We start from the raw sequence: 21933 nt of genomic DNA, 5'->3' as shown, positions 1-21933 counted from the left end.
TAGGAAGACCTACAACACACCAGAATTTATATATATATGTTTTTTTATCTTCATAATGTGAGTGTATTTGATTAGTAAATTGTTAATAAAGGGTAATTTGCTAGGATCTTTCTCCTGTTCTTTCTCTCTTCCCTGAGATATTAAAAAAGGAAAAATGGGCAGGAGGCTATTAAGTGACCCCAATTATATCCCATTTGTGAACATTGTACTATTTTTGATTAAGTTTAATTAATTTCTTTATGACATCGTTTATGCTGCTTTGATTTTTTATTACTATGATGGCACAACCCCTGGCCCTTCGAGCACCAGGTAAGGCCGAAGAACCTCTTGTATCATGTCCACAGTTTGTGGAGAGAGGAAGCAGCGAAGGTTCAGTCCCTGGAAGTTTGGGTTCATAATTTTTATGACTTGCAGCAGGTAGTAGACGAAGAGGAGGAAGAAGCCAGTGGACACGAAGGTTATGAAGTAACACCACAGCAGCTGCAGCAACATGTTAAACAGCAATCTGAAAGAGAACGGCTGTTACTGCAATGAACACTTGTGATGATATTGGAAGGAGTAATAAAAATCAAAATTCACCTTAGTCCTAAAAAGCCACGTTTTTTCTGTCGTTCCTTATCCAAGTGATTTTTCAGCAGCTCCTTCTCCTGGAGGAAAATCACAGAAGAGGAGTGGTGGAATTCAGGACTTAGAAGAAGTTTGACACCAGGGGGTAAATGTATCAAGCTGAGAGTTTTCTGGTGGGTTTGAAAAACCATTCAGATTCGGGCTATCATTTATTTAGTACATTCTACAAAATGACAGCTAGAATCTGATTGGTTGCTATAGGCAACATCTCCACTTTTCAAACTCTCAGCTTGATACATTTACCTCCAGAAGTCATTGACATTACGGAAGTCATTAAAAGTTTGCATAAGATGAGACATAAATGTGTTATGTAGGTTTCATGGGGGTGATTCAAGATGTGAGACCAGAGAACAGATATAGACTACGAAGGACATGGTAAAAACACCATTATAAAGTTAACCAACCAGGCTACAAAATTGGGCATTTGGACCAATATTGCATTGCTTTGCCCCTAAATGAACACATCCGATAATAATCCAACTGAAATCAATTAGATCAATAACCTGCATTTTGGAAAATATGATTAGGTGTGTTGTCTGGTCATCATCCAACCATATTAATAGGTCCTAGTGTAAAGCAGAGGAAATCTGGCTACTTGACCAGAGTGCTTAGACCTTGGACACCAATTGAGTTGCTTAATTGGATAGTGGTCTTTCTATTATGTATGTCCAGCTGAAAGAGGACAGTAACAGGTCCTCCTTTGTTAAATGGTTTGGAGCAGCCTGTAGCCAAAATAAAGTACTACACCAATTTCACTGATAGAGCTCCATGTTTCCTGCCATTAGCATGCTAATCGACCCGGCTATTATGCTAATCACTGCCGTTGCTGTCTCCCTGCTCCACGTCAGCGCTCTACATGAGTGAGAAGATTTACTCACCAGTTTAACCTGCACCATCTCGTACATCAGAGTGCCACTCACTGCGGGATCAGGGGATATCACGCTTGTCTGCTCCATATTTTTCCTCCTAAGGGACCGGAAAACACTATTATTTAAACTTATTTTGTGTACTCACAACAGTCCATGGTCATAGTACCTCACAGGAGGTACTCCTATCATTTCTACAGTTACTAGAACAGACAGATTCTATCTGGAGTCCTTAGAACATCATTGACAGAGCATTTATCAAGTTACTACAAAAGTAGGGGGGAAATTTATCAAGCTGTCCAAATGCAAATCGCCGGCGATGTGCAACGGTTTTGAATCCCAATGTGATTTAGGAAAACCCCCATAAATGTTAACACCCCCCCCCCCCTCATTCATTAACATGCCATGCTACTTAGCATCAGCTCTGCTCCTCTCGGAATGAGAGATGGCTTCTGATTGGTTGGACGTGTATTAAATACACAGGTTTACTGGACTTTAACTCATTTTCCCCAGGAGCTCCTAGTGAGCAGTCTGTTACATTCCAAGGTGGGGTGTTTCTGGATTGGAAGAAAAGATGGTAAGTAAGAATCTGAGAATACCGATGATTTTGACAAACCGCAGCTTCATATATTTCCCTCAGAGCCTTTTTTGTAGTTACTAGAACAGTATAGACATTTCTGGAGTTAGTATAGACAGAGCCTTTCTAGAGTTACAAGAATAGTATAGACAGAGCCTTTCTGGAGTTACTAGAACGGTATAGACCAGGCCAGGCCAACCTCTGGCTCCCCAGGTGTTGTGAAACTACAAGCCCCAGCATGCTTTGCAAGTAGAAAGCCAGTCTATTGCTGGCAGGGCATGCTGGGACTTGTAGTTTCACAACACCTGGAGAGCCAGAGGTTGGCCAGCCCTGGTATAGAGAGAGCCTTTCTAGAGATACAAGAATAGTATAGATAGAGCCTTTCTGGAGTTTCTACAGCAGGGCTTACAGTGTTCCTAAAATGTCTAATACAGAATGGACAGCACTGATTACTACACAGATGTTCATGTGTAGATCATATAGCAATATATGTACATGGAATAAACCATACAGATACTGACAGAGCTATTTCCTGGCAGGTTTCCTCCAGCTGAGACTGCAACGCACGGATCTTGTTATTCAGAACCTAGGGGGAGAGATACTGGGTGAAATCTATTATACACAAGGTATTTTTGGTTCCATGGGACTCGGATCATTCGGCCACAATTTTTCTTCGCAGATTATTACCAGGTTACTCTATTACCTCTATAATAGACGAATACTCGTTCACCGTCAGATTCATCTCTTCCATGACTGAGTCTCTCTAAAACAGATCAAGATACTGAAGTCAGACCCAGAGGTTGGCCCTATCCCCAATGTCACTAATCTCCCCTCATCTAACAATGTTGTGACAACTTCACCCCCAAAAACCAACAGTTCAGAATAATTACACCCAACTTTTCCTTTGTGCTGAAACTGCTGCCCCTAAGTACGAGACCCCCACTTACTCTTTTTTTTTTTTTTTAAATCAAATATTTGTATTCAAATTTTCTAAAAACAATACAGAAGGAAAGAAACAAAACATAGTTCCATTGTAAGTCTCAAACCACACTTCACTAATAAGCATGTAAATACAACATATCAACCACTGCAAAATACTATATTACTATTACTATTAACAGATCAGTATTGTGATGCATCAAATGACTAAACATGTCTACCTCACTTGCTCTCATCTCTACAGGAGAGGGTGTCAAACCATTGGAGTGTTAGCAGGATAAGTGCCTCCCATCAGCTACATCCAAGAAGCGAATATGTGGGAGGGGAAGGGGGAGCACACTCAACCATGATCAAAATTGTCAGCTTTGCCCATCTGGACCACACCTTAAAGTAATTAGGCATAGCATTTCAGGATTAATACGTAAATCGCTCATGCCCCATAACTTCATTAACCAGGACCACCCAGCTACCAAAGTCAGGCCCCCCTTGGGCTATCCGTGTTCTGGCAATAATGACCTTGGTCAAAGCGAGGAGATATATATGGTTGGGCTTCTACCCAGAAGCAGATCAACTCCTAAACTATCATCATCACCATTTATTTATATAGCACCACTGATTCCGCAGCGCTGTACATCATTACAACATATTCTGTGGCGCTTTACAATTGGAGACAAAGATAGTAAACTAATAAACAAACAAAGAGGTGAGAAGGCCCTGCTCGCAAGCTTACAATCTATGGGACAATGGGAGTTTGACACATGGGGCTAGATTTACTAAGCTGCGGGTTTGAAAAAGTGGGGATGTTGCCTATAGCAACCTATTAGATTCTAGCTTTCATTTATTTAGTATCTTCTACAAAATGACAGCTAGAATCTGATTGGTTGCCATAGGCAACATCCCCACTTTTTCAAACCCGCAGCTTAGTAAATCTAACCCATGAGGGTAAGTCTACATTTTGCATTTTGGCTCAGCCAGACTGCAAAGGAAAAAAGTGAAAAGTGACTCATAAGCTAAATGTTAAGAGGGTGGTTGAGGAATATTATAAGCTTGTCTGAAGAGGTGGGTTTTCAGAGAACACTTGAAAGTTTGTACAGAGAACTCACTCACATCAGTCCCTGCCCCATTGGAGCTTACAATCTAAATTCCCTAATATACACACAGACAGAGAGAGAGAGACAGAGACCAAACACACATGTCCTGGGAAACAAAAATACCCGTCCGTATGCCCAACACCACCAGCGACCAAACGTCTCCGACTACAGAACAGCTCCAGAGCAGGTGCCAAATGGTAGGGCGGACATCTCCGCATTTTGGGCAATAAGCATCGGATCTGGCACCCATATGGAGCAGTCTGTGCAGAGAATAATGTACTCTATGTAGGATATACAGCTGGAATTGTCTATATCGGGTACAAGAGGTGACCTCTCTAGCACTGTCAAGCATAAAACTCCAGGGGCTAAATGTATCAAGCTGAGAGTTTTTCGGCGGGTTTGAAAAACCAATCAGATTCTAGCTATCATGTATTTAGTACATTCTACAAAATGATAGCTAGAATCTGATTGGTTGCTATAGACAACATCTCCACTTTTCAAACCCGCCATAAAACTCTCAGCTTGATACATTTACCCCCAGGTCTCATCAGTCACAGGACCCAGATCTGTCTCCCATCCCAGGCGTAATCCTTCCCAATTATCAGGAGTGAGAAGAGAGAAAACATTAGAAGTGAGCGGATGACCTGAAGGTAAGGAGAGTGCCACCAAACTGTGCCAACAAGGCATGGTGAAGCTGGGGGTAAGTATAGAAGAGACAATTATGTTTGGGGAAGGCGCAAATGTAACTGAGCAAACAATTTGAGGGTATCATTAAGATATACCTGTCCGAGGGAAGATCCCACTTACTCTTTACATGTGACCCTAACACCTCAGTCCGCGCTGCTCACCCACCTTTTGCAAGAGATCTTCTTTCTCTTTCAACTCCAAAGTTTTCTTTTGCAGACTTGTCTACAACAAGGAGAAAGTCATTTTATAGGAGAACGAGAGAAAAGAATTTCATGAAAAAGGAACTAATTGGTCATTCTATATATTTTTTCATTCCGATCTTGTATAGAAATTTATTTTGAAAACTTTATACATAAAAGCAACATTTAAATGACAAATCCCGACTAGAACTCCAGGGGGTAAATGTATTAAGCTGAGAGTTTTCCGGTGGGTTTGAAAAAACAATCAGATTCTAGCTATCATTTATTTAGTACATTCTACAAAATGACAGCTAGAATCTGATTGGTTGCTATAGGCAACATCTCCACTTTTCAAACCCGCCGGAAAACTCTCAGCTTGATACATTAACCCCCAGGTGAGTGGAGTATTATTGCTATTATCAATTCATCTTCGAACACAAGGGACACATACTACAGGCTACGAGTTCGTGCGTCGGAACGGGGAGGAGAATGGGAATATGCATATAGTCAATGTACGGTAAGGACGTGCCAAGGCATCTCTCAGGAACGTGTTTTTCTGTCATATATCTTGCACCAGCTACAGGTCGGGTGTAAATACCGATTACTAGTGATGATGGCTGTGTATGCAGCTAGAACATGTGTTTGCAATCAGGAGCCACTATAAAAATGTATTTTATGTACAATAGACATTAATAACATCTTCGTAAATGTGTTTTATGGGGGAATTTTTTTTTATTTAAATGTTTTGTCATTAATGACTATGGGCCTGATTCATTAACCTCTTCATAATCTTATCTTGTGCGGAAGTTGCAATGAGTATTTTAAGAACAAACGGAAAGATAAGAACAGTAATGAATCAGGCCCTATATTATTAACAGGTGACAATAATTGAATACTTTTTTTTTTTCTGTGCATTCTGCTGGGCCTTTATATTCTACATATGTCCGTACGTATTCTGCGGTACGTTGTGACTGTCTCTGTACGACCAGTGGCGTATATCCGCACCCAGACTCGTACTCAACTTGAGACCTTTCTTCAGATTTGCGTCTAGTTGAATCTGGACGTACGTGTTCCCAAATTATATGTGTTTTAAAAAATTTTAATTTTGCAAGCCTTCATGAGTCAGGCCCCTACTATTAAATCAATGATACACAGATAACTTAGTGATACAGATAAAGTTATTTACTGGACAGTGAGTGAGAGTGATGGTCCAACATCAACTAGGCCTGGGCTGGGGAAGCAGCCTACAGGTACAGAGGGCGATACATCCTAAAGGAGCACATTGCTTTTATGCATAAATACTTTCTAAACCAAATTTGTACACTTTACACATGTAATAATTACAATAACACATTACCGACAGCATGTGCGGGAAGTGAGGAATGCAGACTCACTAATATATATATATATATATATATATATATATATATATATATATATATATATACACACAAGTTGACCCGTGCATGATACTCATGCATTCTAGTCAAATCAAGCTACTTAAGGTCTTAAAAAGGTTCTTGTCATGCATTTGGGCCTAGCCCGGGCCTCCTCAGGGGAAGAGCGTTACTTCCCGACGCAAGCGCCCTTTTTAATGTGTGTTCATGAGGTAAAATTACCTCACGAAAATTAGTTGGACCCCTCAACTCATAAATTTAGCCTTTACTACCCCTCCCACGGGGGGAAGGGGGGATGATGGAAGTTAACTGACTTCACTATTCTAATTTTTTTGTCAAATGATGTCAGTATACCAAATTTCAGGTCAATTGGATGAGCCCTTTCAGAGAAAATAGTTTTTTCCACACACACACACACACACACACTAACACACTCCGCTAGGCTTTTACTTTTATATAATAGATAATGTTAACAATTTAGTAGGTCAGTGTATAACTCCGCCCAGCAGGTGGCGCTGCAGCTTTTTATTTTTTTTCCACACACAGACTAACACACGCCGCTAGGCTTTTATATTATAGATAGGCATTGCCGCCTCAGTGCTGGGGCCTATCTGGGTCCTATCTGTGTGTGGTTTGTATGTTCTCCCCGTGTTTGCATGGGTTTCCTCTGGGTACTCTCATTTTTCCTCCAACAGTCCAAACACATACTGTTATGTTGATGCTAGTGTGTGCTTGTGTGAGAGAATTTAGATTGTAAGCTCTAACGGGACAAGAATTGATTTATGAAACACTCTCTGTAAAACTCTGCACAATATGTAGACGTTATATAAATAAGGGATAATACATAATATATCCTGACCATCCATTCCACCCGGCTACCAGTAGGTACATAGAAGAGACTATTTTAAATACAGGTCAAACATGAATCTGTTCCCTATACCTACGACATGACAAATATACCCGGGCGGCATCATCTCTGGGTAACGTATAAAAAGCCGCCACCTCTATATAGTAAATGTTACTGCACCTGTAGCTCTGCGACGAGCAGCCTCATTCTGGTGACGTCCTCATAAAGTAACTTATTTTCAAAGTTACAGTCGCTGATCTGTAATAGAGAGAGTTACATACAGATACAACATGGACACAGGAATATAGTTCTGTCTGTATGACTGTATACCCCTCACTAGATTGTACATTTCTACAAAATATTATACAGTGTCCTCTTCTCGCACAAAGGGGTTTATTTGCAGGTTATGGCTACGTTAGTGTGCCGATGTGTCCCAGTTTCCCCAAGAAAAGTGCCCATTTTTTTCCTAATAGAGATCTTTAGCTCACAGATCTTATTTTCCTATAAATCAGACTACAAATGAACAGGATAAGTGGGGTTGTTGTCTGCCCCTGTATGGGGGAGGTTGTTTGTGGGTCGAGCACACTTCAGGTTACGTAGATATCCAGCATTTCATTAAATAAGTGACAGACTTTCACCTGCTTGAACTTTGTTGGGGAGTATATTTGTGTGTGGTTGGAAATCTATGTAATCTGCTCTTACATTCGTGATTGGAAAAGATGTTGTTGTCAGTCATAAAATGCCCACACCTGGGGTGAATACTGTACATACTAATACAACTGGGGTGATTGCTGTGTATATTATTACACCTGGGATAAATGCTGTGTATAGTAATACACCTGGGGGTATATTTACTAAGCTGTGGGTTTGAAATAGTTGAGATGTTGCTCTAAGCAACCAATCAGATTCTAGCTGTCATTTTGTAGAATGTACTAAATAAATGATAACTAGAATCTGATTGGTTGCTATAGGCAACATCTCCACTTTTTCAAACCCACAGTTTAGTAAATATACCCCCAGGAGTGATTGCTGTGTACATTAATACACCTGGGGTGATGGTGCTTGCTGTGTTTATTATCACTTCCTCTCTGTTATCACGGACATATTAAACACGATAGTATACGTGAATCATGTTTGTTTCAGTGGCAGAACAGTCAGCAATAAAGTGTGTGTTGGAGGATTCAGCCTGGGTCTTATGGGACAATTGTTATTCCTGGGAGAACGCTCACCGCGCCTGGGAATATGGTGACTTTATAATATTACGTAATGCGGTGGTAAAGATAGACTGACCTGGTTTGATAACTCCTCTGCTCTGTTTTCTACCTGCAGACATCTTCTCTCCTGCCCGGGGAACAATGCGGTTATAAAGATAGTTTTGGAGAGAGAGAGTTGGAATAAATGTGTCACACTTCCTGTCAGTTTATTCCCCTGGGCAGACATAGAAGTGTTAATCCCCTCTGCTATGAGAACGTCAGGGAATCACAGTGCAGATATATCTTACCTCTCTCCCAACCCTCCCCAGTCTGTATGGGTACAAAGCAGGAATGGGTGAGAATGGTGCCCACCGCCATGACTTCTGTTCCAGGAAAGAAAACTATGCTATGTCTTTTTTCTTGGACGTCCATATAGCAGTGGGAGGTGTAATGCCAAATCTCTTTCATTAACATGCAAGTTATGTCCATAGTCAGAAGAAGCTGCAGACTGTCACGCTGATAGTGCTTCACAAAGGTCTTCATGGATGACCACGCTTCAGCTTTGCCTAATTCCTCAAGCAACACTCTTGTTGCAGTCGCCCAAGCCATCAAAACTGTCATTGTAGAATGAGCCTCAGTATAAGACTGAGATATTTACGAGCTCAAGCTATCTTGATGCAAAGGGTAATCCAATGAGCAACAGTTCTTTTAGAAGCTTGATGTTCTGATCTTGGACCTCCAAATGCTAGAAATAAGGAATTTGATGTCTTAAATGGTTTTGTTCTTTCATTGGTTTTATTTTTAAAGCCATAAGAACATCCATCTTATGCCATATTTCTTGCTCTGGTCCTGGCGTCTGTCAAAGAGAGCTGCCAGTAATCTGTCCTCAGTAAGACCACACTTATACTTTAGGGAGGAACTTAATATCTGGTTGCAAGGTTGCACCTTATCCTCTTGGATACTCACAAACCCTACAGACTGAGGTGATGGCTGTAAAGAAAAATGTCTTCAGAGGTAATCCCCTTAGTCTAATTCTGTCATGGTGCTCAAAGGTAGCTCTGATAGGGCCTCCAAAACTAGTGCTAGACCCTAGGGGTGCATTCCTTATTTCTTCAGCTTCTATAGATCGTATAACCGAAAAATGCTGCACACACTTACTTTCTGATAGGGCAGATAGAGCTGTAACCTGAGCTCAAAGTGTGTTAATGCTGAGAACCTTCTGAAGACAAACCTGTAGGATCTCCACGATCATTTCTGGTGTTGGCTGGGTAAAGCTGTAGTGTTGATTGCGCCGCAATGAAAATTCTTTGTAATAATTTTCAGAAGTATTTGTTTCCTTGGTGCAAACAGAACACTTACAGTATTACTTTTTTCATATAGGCAAACTTCAAGCCATCAAGCTGAGCATGTCCAGATGGTGATATGAAAGCTTGGTCCTCTCAAGTCTTCTTGAGGAAATTGAATAGAAGAGAGATAGAGAGAGAAAGGCAAACACATAAGCCAATGGGAATTTCACAGCATGGAGAATTCATCCCTGAATTGGCTCACTGATCTTGGAACCAAGAGAAAAAGTTGTGAGTCTTCGTCTTTTGTACTGTGGCCAATAGGTACACTGATAGTTGCTCTATCTGTGCTGAAGGTTATAAAACTTATGTATATGTACCTATATGACTCCATGTAAGTGGGTTAAGATAGCAGATGCTATTAGTTATTGCAGTTTGGTCTCTGCCCAAGACGGAAGTGATATACTCTGAGTGCAGCTTGTTTCCTTAGATATCTGACTATTGAGTGGTTGTTTTATAAATGGATTCTGACTCCATATCCATATCCCTTGATGGATCTCTGAAAGGCTTACACAGCGAGGTACACATCACATCCTCCCATTCTCGGTTACAGGACTTTTTTCGGGCTGCACCCACTTTGTGGAATTCCCTCCCTCCCACAGTAAGACTTTCCTCTAGGCTTCAGAACTTCAGGCGTTCTCTGAAAACCCACCTCTTCAGACAAGCTTATGATATTCCTTAACCACCATCTTAATCTCCCCTATTACCACCCTCTACACAGCTAACACAAGACAACAACCCTCTAACCAACATTGGTACACACACAGCCCACTCAGTAATTTTACCTTACATTCTAGCTGGTCCAGTGTGCAATATGATGTAGCACATGTCCTTGTGTTTCAAACTCCCATTGTCCTATAGATTGTAAGCTTGTGAGCAGGGTTCTCTTACCTCTCTGTCTGTCTGTATTACCCAGTATTGTCTTATTAATGTTTGTTCCCAATTGTAAAGCGCTACGGAATTTGCTGGCGCTATATAAATAAATGATGATGATGATGATGAAGAGGTACACTTCCTTGAAGGACAACTTCTAAGACTGAACAGACAGTAGACGCCAAGCATTCTGATCCTCCATGAGCACCCCCCACCCAAAGACATTAGCATCCGTTGTTGTAATGTCCCAGGGTGGACTCTTCTATGATACACATTTCCTGAGGTCCCTGCAGTTTAACCATGACCATCATTGTCACAGTCTTCATTGTCTCTGTCTGAGTAAGTCAACTGACATATTTCTGGATTCTTTGTTCCTTGTTTAAGGAAATGTAAAGTTTGAGGTGGAGCCGATGCAAACAGGTTCAGGGGAAAATGTATTAACATGCGGGTACTTCAACACCCGCGAGTTCAGCGTCTTCGGCGATTAAATTTAAAGCGGCCCTGCCTTGTAAAGGGAAACTTCCCTTTACAAGGCAGCGCCGCTTTAAATGTAATCGCCGAAGACGCTGAACTCGCGGGTGTTGAAGAACCCGCATGTTAATACATTTACCCCTCGGTTTTTGTTATAAGCGCTGTAGAAACAGGACATCGCAGACCCTTCTTCTTCGCCATTGAACATTGTATTGATGATCTTCTAGCAATGACAAAAGGAGGTGTTTAGCAATATTCTCTTAAATCTCAACTTGCTGGATGGATGAAGGCGAGTCTGGCACCAGTTTATTAAGAATTCTTTGCAGTATCTAGTGGGCTTCCATGACACAGGAGATTCTTGGCTCCAACATCCCTGATGATATTTTGGGTGGAAACCGTTGTCAATACTTCTCTGATACTTTGATTGTGGGTTATCTGAGCCCAAACAGGCCTGAAATAAACCAGTCTGCCCACTATGGGTGTAACCAGGGTTTGTGCACCTACTGAATTCTTTATACTTGGACTACTTCCTCCCTCCTTTTTTGTTCCAAACAAATTCAACTGACCAGATTTCCAGTTGTGGGTCAGTGGCGCACGCAGGGGGGTTTCTGGGTCTCCAGAAACCCCACCCCCTCCGCTAAAAAAGTGCCCTTGCATACCGGCATTGTAGTATACAGCAGCCGCGGCGCTGTCTACGAAGCGTCCGCGACGGTGCTGTATTGCATACAGCACCACCGCGGACGCTTCTTTGACAGCGCCGCGGCTGCTGTATACTACAGTGCAGCCGAAACGGAGCTGCTGCGCATGCGCGGCAGGTCTCTAGGTTTTTTTTTACGGGGGTGGAGGAAACCCCCCCTGAAAAATCCTCCGTGCGCCCCTGTGGGTAGCTAATGCTGCTTCACATCTTTATATGCCCTCAATCCTGACGACTCTCTTCTTTTGGGTAGGTGGAAAATGTATGTCTCCTTTTGTATTCCTTGCTATAATTTGGGGTCCAAATAGTAGCACTCCCTCAAGCATAGGTTCTGCTTAAATGCTGTCCCTGCTGTCATAGTGCTTCTCTTGTTGCTACTGACAAACCAAAGTTCTTTGAAAGTCTCAGCAAATCAATTGAAGTGTCTGAATAAAGTGGTTACCCAGGTAGATCTGTTGTAAGAACTCAATAACCATGCCCTTCAACACCATCATCATCTATTTATATATCACCACTAATTCTGCAGCGCTGTACAGAGAACTCAATCACATCAGTCCCTGCCCCATTGGAGCTTACAATCTAAATCCCCAAACACACACACAGAAACCGAGAGATACTAAGGGCAATTTAATAGCAGCCAATTAACCTACCAGTATGTTTTTGGAGTGTGGGAGGAACCGGAGCACCCGGTTTCCTCCCACACAAACACGGGGAGAACATACAAACTCCTGACAGATAAGGCCATGGTCAGGAATCAAACTCATGACCACCCCAGCCCTGTGAGGCAGAAGTGCTAACCACTGAGCTACCGTGCTGCCCTTAATTGAATTCCCCCCTAAGACTCCCTTCCAACCCTACCTTACCAGTACTAATATACCTCACTACCCATCCCAGATATGGCCCACTCACCATAGGCCAAGCATCTGGTTAACAATGTATAACAAATACTTCATGACATATGTACCCTGAGAAATCGATCAACATCTGGTCTATCCGGCGAGATGACCGAAAGACAGCAGTTCCTAATCTAGCTTCATTTTTTTTTCTCATAGACATGAAATACCAGCTCGCTCTTAGGAGCTTCGTCAAACACTTTATCTTCCATAAGAGGACCAGGTTCCTCCTTATCTAGATATAAGGTCTCTTTCATGGCCTTAATCAGGGGCTCGAACGTCCTCTAAATGAAACATAGAGGAATTAGTGGTTTCCTCTTCTTTCTCTTCTGACATGCAGTGTCCCTCAGAAGGTTCAAATGATCTTTTGTCAGTAATCAGAGATCAAGCGATCTGCAAATACTGACACCACTGACTGGATGAAAGAAGTCTTCTTCTTTCATCTCCAACCCCATAGTGAAGCACTCTTTTCTCCAGGGCCTGGCTGGCAAATTGTAGCCTGGAGGCAAAACTTGGCTCAGCATCCTATTAAGAACATTTAAAAGGGACAAAAATGCAGGTAGCCCAATGACCCAGCCAAAGGTAGCCCAGGGGGCAGATGACCTCCTGCCCCCCAGGCCAGCCTGCCCCTGATCTTCTCTACCTTTTGTGTATAACCAAAATCCAAATGGTCAGTGCTCTGTCTTAATAAAGATGGCTAACCCATTGGTCCTAGATCAGGATGGAGAATTATATTTTGAAGAACTCATGCTCCCAAATACAATAATAACTATTACAGCCATGTAACACTAATCTTGCATAAGGCTGCTGAAATATCACTTACAGCAGCAGCATCAAAACCATTGAACAGCTGCACATGGACTGGAGACTAGATGGTGCTCATTGGACAGCCAAAGTGCACTTAACTGTGTATAGGAAACAGCAGGTTATATGAATCTATCAATCCACCACCAGAGGGCGTTGAATTGATAAAGACGCTTTACTGCGCATGTGCTGCCTACCTGATGGCTACCACCACTTACATCTCTGTGATGACATCTAGCCAACCACAACAGCAGGGATTGTGGGTAGCAGCGCCAACCAATGCACCTGCTGAGCTTCCGTGCACTGCAGGATAGTACATGCAGGGAGTGTCCACAATTGCTGTCTCAGAGATACATATAAAGACTGACAAGAGTTGGGAGAGAAATAATTAATCTGCTTTGTACTATGAGTCAATTTGCTGTCATTCGCATGTTGAGGGAAGATGTGTAGATGTTGGGGCAGAATGAATGAACATTACCCCCAACATTATGAAATGATTATAGATCTGAGTCATACCAGGTCCTTCCTCTGTTGCTCTGCAGTAAATTCCGCCTCCATACTCTGCTCCAAGCGGTGCTTCAAGTTATCCACCTCCTCCATCAGATCCTGCAGCTGGGCAATCTGTCTCTGCAAGCTGGACAGACATAGGTTACTGCTAGAGAATATTTAATGTACACCTGTGGTCTATGAGCTACAGGACAAGGGACCCTTAACTACAGATAGTTATTAGTTATGTGACATCCGCGCAGGGAGTGTCCTTAACACCTTAACACCCTTTGGGGAATCTATCCTTTTATGTCTGCTGATAATACAAATTATTCCCCCTTGTGATAAGACCAGGAGGGTTCAGCAACAACACGTAATAGAAATCCTGTCTGTATTTAGTTGATGATGAGATTACCTGTTGTTCTGTTCTCTCACGGATGTCACTTCATCGAACAGTCCCAGCATCTCATTGTCTGCTTTTTCCAGCAACTCATACAGGTCAGTGTTCTCCTGCTTAAGTGTCTTACACCGATCCTCGGTTGCCAGTTGCCTGCTCTCTGCCATCTCTCTGTTTAGAAGCAAAAAGTGCAGGATGACGGAGTGCTATACCAGTGTATGCAGGAACAGAGGCAAGTACAGAAGTGTGTGCAGGAACATAGGTGAATACAGCAGAGCAGGAACAGAAGCGACTACTGCACTGTATGCAGGAACAGACGTGAGTGCCGTATTGTGTGTAATAACAGGGAGTGACCTGGGTAACGTTCTGTAACAGCGGGTTAGGCCTCAGATAGCAGACAGAATAAGGGAGACTAGCGGGGCAGAGACGTACACAAGACTGCCGTATACTCTGGAAGACCCTGTCCTATATTATTTGAGAGAGCAGGTGAGTGTGCGAGGCAAACCTGTCACTGACGTGTGTGCAGACACAGAGTACTATTAGTGACTTACATGGCATCACCACATGAATCCATGAGATCTTCTGGATCAACAGAGGCCATGGCATCTTTCTATCAGAAGCAAAACATATAGTGATTCAGCAGATACATATAGAATAACCAAATATTAACCAGTGTAATGAAATATACCCAGCTATCTACCGATATGTTATAACACACCCGGCTATGTACCGGTATGATATAACAGACCCAGCTATCTACTGGAATGATATAACAAACCCAGCTATCTACCGGTATGATATAACACACCCAGCTATCTACTGGTATGATATAATATGGTCAGTTATTAAAAAGTGTAATACAATACATTCAGCTACCTACCGGTATGGTATAATGCACCCAGCTATATAGCAGTATGATATAATAAGGTCAGTTATTAACCAGTGCAATATAATACACCAAGCTATATAGCAGTATGATATAACACACCCAGCTATCTACCGGAATTATATAATACACCCAGCTATCTACCGCTTTGATATAACACACCCAGCTATCTACTGGTATAATATAAAACACCCAGCTATCTACCTGTATGATATAACACACCCAACTATCTACAGGTATGCTATAGCACACCCAGCTATCTACCGGTATGATATAACACACCGGGCAATCTACCGGTATGATTTAACACACCGGGCTATCTACCGATATGATATAACACACCTGACTATCTACCGATATGATATAACACACCTGGATATATACCGGTATGATATAACACACCCGGCTAACTACTGGTATGATATAATATGGTCAGTTATTAAAAAGTGTAATACAATACACACAGCTACCTACCGGTATGGTATAATGCACCCAGCTATATAGCGGTATGATATTATAAGATCAGTTATTAACCAGTGTAAGTTAAGACCAGTTATTAACCAGAGTTATGTAATACATCCAGCTACCTACCGGTATGATATAATACACCTAGCTATATAGCAGTATGATATAACACACCCAGTTATCTACTTGTATGATATAACACACCCAGCTATCTACCGATATGATATAACACACCCGTCTATCTACCGGTATGATATAACACACCTGACTATCTACCGATATGATATAACACACCCAGATATATACCGGTATAATATAACACACCCGGCTATCTACCGATATGATATAACACACCCGGCTATCTACCGATATGATATAACACACCCGGCTATCTACCGGTATGATATAACACACCCGGCTAACTACTGGTATGATATAATATGGTCAGTTATTAAAAAGTGTTATACAATACACGCAGCTACCTACCGGTATGATGATATAATCTATATAGCGGTATGATATTATAAGGTCAGTTATTAACCAGTGTAAGTTAAGACCAGTTATTAACCAGAGTTATGTAATACATCCAGCTACCTACCGGTATGATATAATACACCTAGCTATATAGTGGTATAATGTAATAAGGTCAGTTATTAACCAGTGTAATACAATACACCCAGCTACCTACCGGTATGATATAATACACCCAGCTATATAACGGTAAGATATAATAAGGTCAGTTATTAACCAGTGTAATATAATACACCAAGCTATATAGCAGTATGATATAACACACCCAGCTATATACCGGTATGATACAACACACCCAGCTATCTACCGGAATTATATAACACACCCGGCCATCTACCGCTTTGATATAACACACCCAGCTATCTACTGGTATAATATAAAACACCCAGCTATCTACCTGTATGATATAACACACCCAACTATCTACAGGTATGCTATAGCACACCCAGCTATCTACCGGTATGATATAACACACCGGGCAATCTACCGGTATGATTTAACACACCGGGCTATCTACCGATATGATATAACACACCTGACTATCTACCGATATGATATAACACACCTGGATATATACCGGTATGATATAACACACCCGGCTAACTACTGGTATGATATAATATGGTCAGTTATTAAAAAGTGTAATACAATACACACAGCTACCTACCGGTATGGTATAATGCACCCAGCTATATAGCGGTATGATATTATAAGATCAGTTATTAACCAGTGTAAGTTAAGACCAGTTATTAACCAGAGTTATGTAATACATCCAGCTACCTACCGGTATGATATAATACACCTAGCTATATAGCAGTATGATATAACACACCCAGTTATCTACTTGTATGATATAACACACCCAGCTATCTACCGATATGATATAACACACCCGTCTATCTACCGGTATGATATAACACACCTGACTATCTACCGATATGATATAACACACCCAGATATATACCGGTATAATATAACACACCCGGCTATCTACCGATATGATATAACACACCCGGCTATCTACCGATATGATATAACACACCCGGCTATCTACCGGTATGATATAACACACCCGGCTAACTACTGGTATGATATAATATGGTCAGTTATTAAAAAGTGTTATACAATACACGCAGCTACCTACCGGTATGATGATATAATCTATATAGCGGTATGATATTATAAGGTCAGTTATTAACCAGTGTAAGTTAAGACCAGTTATTAACCAGAGTTATGTAATACATCCAGCTACCTACCGGTATGATATAATACACCTAGCTATATAGTGGTATAATGTAATAAGGTCAGTTATTAACCAGTGTAATACAATACACCCAGCTACCTACCGGTATGATATAATACACCCAGCTATATAACGGTAAGATATAATAAGGTCAGTTATTAACCAGTGTAATATAATACACCAAGCTATATAGCAGTATGATATAACACACCCAGCTATATACCGGTATGATACAACACACCCAGCTATCTACCGGAATTATATAACACACCCGGCCATCTACCGCTTTGATATAACACACCCAGCTATCTACTGGTATAATATAAAACACCCAGCTATCTACCTGTATGATATAACACACCCAACTATCTACAGGTATGCTATAGCACACCCAGCTATCTACCGGTATGATATAACACACCGGGCAATCTACCGGTATGATTTAACACACCGGGCTATCTACCGATATGATATAACACACCTGACTATCTACCGATATGATATAACACACCTGGATATATACCGGTATGATATAACACACCCGGCTAACTACTGGTATGATATAATATGGTCAGTTATTAAAAAGTGTAATACAATACACACAGCTACCTACCGGTATGGTATAATGCACCCAGCTATATAGCGGTATGATATTATAAGATCAGTTATTAACCAGTGTAAGTTAAGACCAGTTATTAACCAGAGTTATGTAATACATCCAGCTACCTACCGGTATGATATAATACACCTAGCTATATAGCAGTATGATATAACACACCCAGTTATCTACTTGTATGATATAACACACCCAGCTATCTACCGATATGATATAACACACCCGTCTATCTACCGGTATGATATAACACACCTGACTATCTACCGATATGATATAACACACCCAGATATATACCGGTATAATATAACACACCCGGCTATCTACCGATATGATATAACACACCCGGCTATCTACCGATATGATATAACACACCCGGCTATCTACCGGTATGATATAACACACCCGGCTAACTACTGGTATGATATAATATGGTCAGTTATTAAAAAGTGTTATACAATACACGCAGCTACCTACCGGTATGATGATATAATCTATATAGCGGTATGATATTATAAGGTCAGTTATTAACCAGTGTAAGTTAAGACCAGTTATTAACCAGAGTTATGTAATACATCCAGCTACCTACCGGTATGATATAATACACCTAGCTATATAGTGGTATAATGTAATAAGGTCAGTTATTAACCAGTGTAATACAATACACCCAGCTACCTACCGGTATGATATAATACACCCAGCTATATAACGGTAAGATATAATAAGGTCAGTTATTAACCAGTGTAATATAATACACCAAGCTATATAGCAGTATGATATAACACACCCAGCTATATACCGGTATGATACAACACACCCAGCTATCTACCGGAATTATATAACACACCCGGCTATCTACCGCTTTGATATAACACACCCAGCTATCTACTGGTATAATATAAAACACCCAGCTATCTACCTGTATGATATAACACACCCAACTATCTACAGGTATGCTATAGCACACCCAGCTATCTACCGGTATGATATAACACACCGGGCAATCTACCGGTATGATTTAACACACCGGGCTATCTACCGATATGATATAACACACCTGACTATCTACCGATATGATATAACACACCTGGATATATACCGGTATGATATAACACACCCGGCTAACTACTGGTATGATATAATATGGTCAGTTATTAAAAAGTGTAATACAATACACACAGCTACCTACCGGTATGGTATAATGCACCCAGCTATATAGCGGTATGATATTATAAGATCAGTTATTAACCAGTGTAAGTTAAGACCAGTTATTAACCAGAGTTATGTAATACATCCAGCTACCTACCGGTATGATATAATACACCTAGCTATATAGCAGTATGATATAACACACCCAGTTATCTACTTGTATGATATAACACACCCAGCTATCTACCGATATGATATAACACACCCGTCTATCTACCGGTATGATATAACACACCTGACTATCTACCGATATGATATAACACACCCAGATATATACCGGTATAATATAACACACCCGGCTATCTACCGATATGATATAACACACCCGGCTATCTACCGATATGATATAACACACCCGGCTATCTACCGGTATGATATAACACACCCGGCTAACTACTGGTATGATATAATATGGTCAGTTATTAAAAAATGTTATACAATACACGCAGCTACCTACCGGTATGATGATATAATCTATATAGCGGTATGATATTATAAGGTCAGTTATTAACCAGTGTAAGTTAAGACCAGTTATTAACCAGAGTTATGTAATACATCCAGCTACCTACCGGTATGATATAATACACCTAGCTATATAACGGTAAGATATAATAAGGTCAGTTATTAACCAGTGTAATATAATACACCAAGCTATATAGCAGTATGATATAACACACCCAGCTATATACCGGTATGATACAACACACCCAGCTATCTACCGGAATTATATAACACACCCGGCTATCTACCGGTATAATATAAGACACCCAGCTATCTACCTGCATGATATAACACACCCAGCTATATAACGGTATGATATAATGCACCCAGCAATATAGCGGTATGATATTATAAGGTAAGTTATTAACCAGTGTAAGTTAAGACCAGTTTTTAACCAGAGTTATATAATACATCCACTACCTACCGGTATGGTATAATACACCCAGCTATATAGGGGTATGATGTAATAAGGTCAGTTATTAACCAGTGTAATTTAAGACCAGTTATTAACCAGAGTTATGTAATACATCCAGCTTCCTACCGGTATGATATAATACACCCAGCTATATAGCGGTATGATATAATACACCCAGCTATATAGCGGTATGATATAATACACCCAGCTATATAGCGGTATGATATAATACACCCAGCTATATAGCGGTATGATATAATACACCCAGCTATAATTGGCAGTAGGGAAATTAATGGAAACACTGCTGAAAGAATTAGTTGTAGAATATCTAACATCCAGACATGTACACGATCCCAAGCAATAATACATGTACTGCAGGGAGATCATGTCAAGCAAATCTGATGGAGAGGTATCATATCTAGATTAAGTCTTGTCACCGTCCCACATCAAAGGCCGATAAATAAATTGGAAAGTTTTGTACTAGATCCAAAGGTGGGTACGACACCAATTGCAGGAAAGACAACAGAGATTTGAAGTAAATGGAAAACATTCAGAGATTAACCCCAGGATCTGTACTTGGACCAGTGCTCTTCATTATCTTTATTGGTGCTGCTGTTACTGGGAGTACATTTGTAAAATACACAAAGATGTGTAACAGGGTGGATACATCAGGGAAGTTCAATTCCAAAAATGCAAAATCATGCACTTGGGTATCAAAAATCTCAGGATGTTGATAACAGATGAACATCACTAAAAGTCGCTGCTGTATCTTACAAGACAAATACCATCAACATGTTCAATCTTAGATTATCGGGATAGATTATATGGCATACAGACAGATAGATAGACATACAGACAGACAGACAGAGAGAGGGAGGGAGGGAGGGAGGGAGGGGTGGATGAATAGATAGATAGATAGATAGATAGATAGATAGATAGATAGATAGATAGATAGATAGATAGATAGATAGATATTAGGTTTATTATAAGCTCCAGATGTATTTGTTTGCTTGTATTGAGCAGGAGATGAAGACTGAACATCAACAGGTTCTCTGATCCTAGTCAAATGCACCTTAACAAATTAGACCTGTCCCCATACATCCAGTGTGACACATTAATATTCCAGTAGAAGATGAAACACACGTGTATAAGAGGGACTAACCTCATGTGCAGCTGTCCCTCTGCCTCCTTCTCTCTGGCTGTGTCTCTGGGTGGTCACTCACTGAGGTCACAATGGAGTGATCTCACAATAGGGCCAGGCCAGAGACACTCACTTGGACATATAGTGAAACTGTCCTATAGATTATAACTGTGGTGTTTTGGGGGTAACCTGAAGATCAGAGCTGCTCATCCAAGCTCAGTGGTGTAAGCATGACCTTGAAATGATGTTCTTGATGTTTGTTGTTGAGTAAATGGAATACACAGTGACTTGCAAAATAATTCACCCCCCCCCCTAAAATGTCATCAGATTTGTGTGTATTACAAATGACACGTACACGTATTGTTCCAGACAGTGGGCCTGATTCATTAAGGAACTTAAATTAAGAAGTTTCTCATTTAAGTCTCCTGGACAAAACCATGTTACAATGCAAGGGGTGCAAATTAGTTTTCTCTTTTGCACATAAATTAAATACTGACTGTTTTTTCATGTAACACACAAATATCAACTTTAAAGTTCAGTGTACAAATAAGCTATCAAGTATTTG

General features: G+C 40.8%; 1 protein-coding gene across 1 annotated transcript; it reads right to left on the bottom strand.

The window, feature by feature from the left end:
* Positions 1-243: 243 nt before the first annotated feature.
* Positions 244-21433, bottom strand: LOC142140042 (uncharacterized). The gene is made up of 12 exons (XM_075197904.1): positions 21390-21433; positions 14916-14974; positions 14383-14535; positions 13998-14115; positions 8501-8551; positions 7391-7468; positions 4953-5009; positions 2774-2833; positions 2592-2656; positions 1506-1593; positions 580-647; positions 244-505 (listed from the first exon to the last, which is right to left on the bottom strand). Exons 2-12 carry the CDS (start codon positions 14963-14965, stop codon positions 274-276), a joined length of 1020 nt encoding a protein of 339 aa, XP_075054005.1. The 5' UTR covers positions 14966-14974; positions 21390-21433; the 3' UTR covers positions 244-273.
* Positions 21434-21933: the final 500 nt, after the last annotated feature.

This window comes from Mixophyes fleayi, chromosome 2 (genome assembly GCF_038048845.1).
Source record: "Mixophyes fleayi isolate aMixFle1 chromosome 2, aMixFle1.hap1, whole genome shotgun sequence".
Classification (NCBI taxonomy): Eukaryota; Metazoa; Chordata; class Amphibia; order Anura; family Limnodynastidae; genus Mixophyes; species Mixophyes fleayi.
The sequence above is the reverse complement of the archived record's forward strand: the minus strand, read 5'-3'. Positions and strand labels throughout refer to the sequence as shown.

Bases quoted from the DNA above. Each gene is read 5' to 3' on its own strand.
- LOC142140042 (XM_075197904.1), bottom strand. From the start codon at position 14,965: ATGGCCTCTGTTGATCCAGAAGATCTCATGGATTCATGTGGTGATGCC. The intron at 1,594-2,591 runs GTCAGTATCTGT...CCGGTCCCTTAG, and splicing joins ACCTGCCAGGAAATAGCTCT to GAGGAAAAATATGGAGCAGA. The intron at 506-579 runs GTGAATTTTGAT...GTTCTCTTTCAG, and splicing joins CGTGGCTTTTTAGGACTAAG to ATTGCTGTTTAACATGTTGC.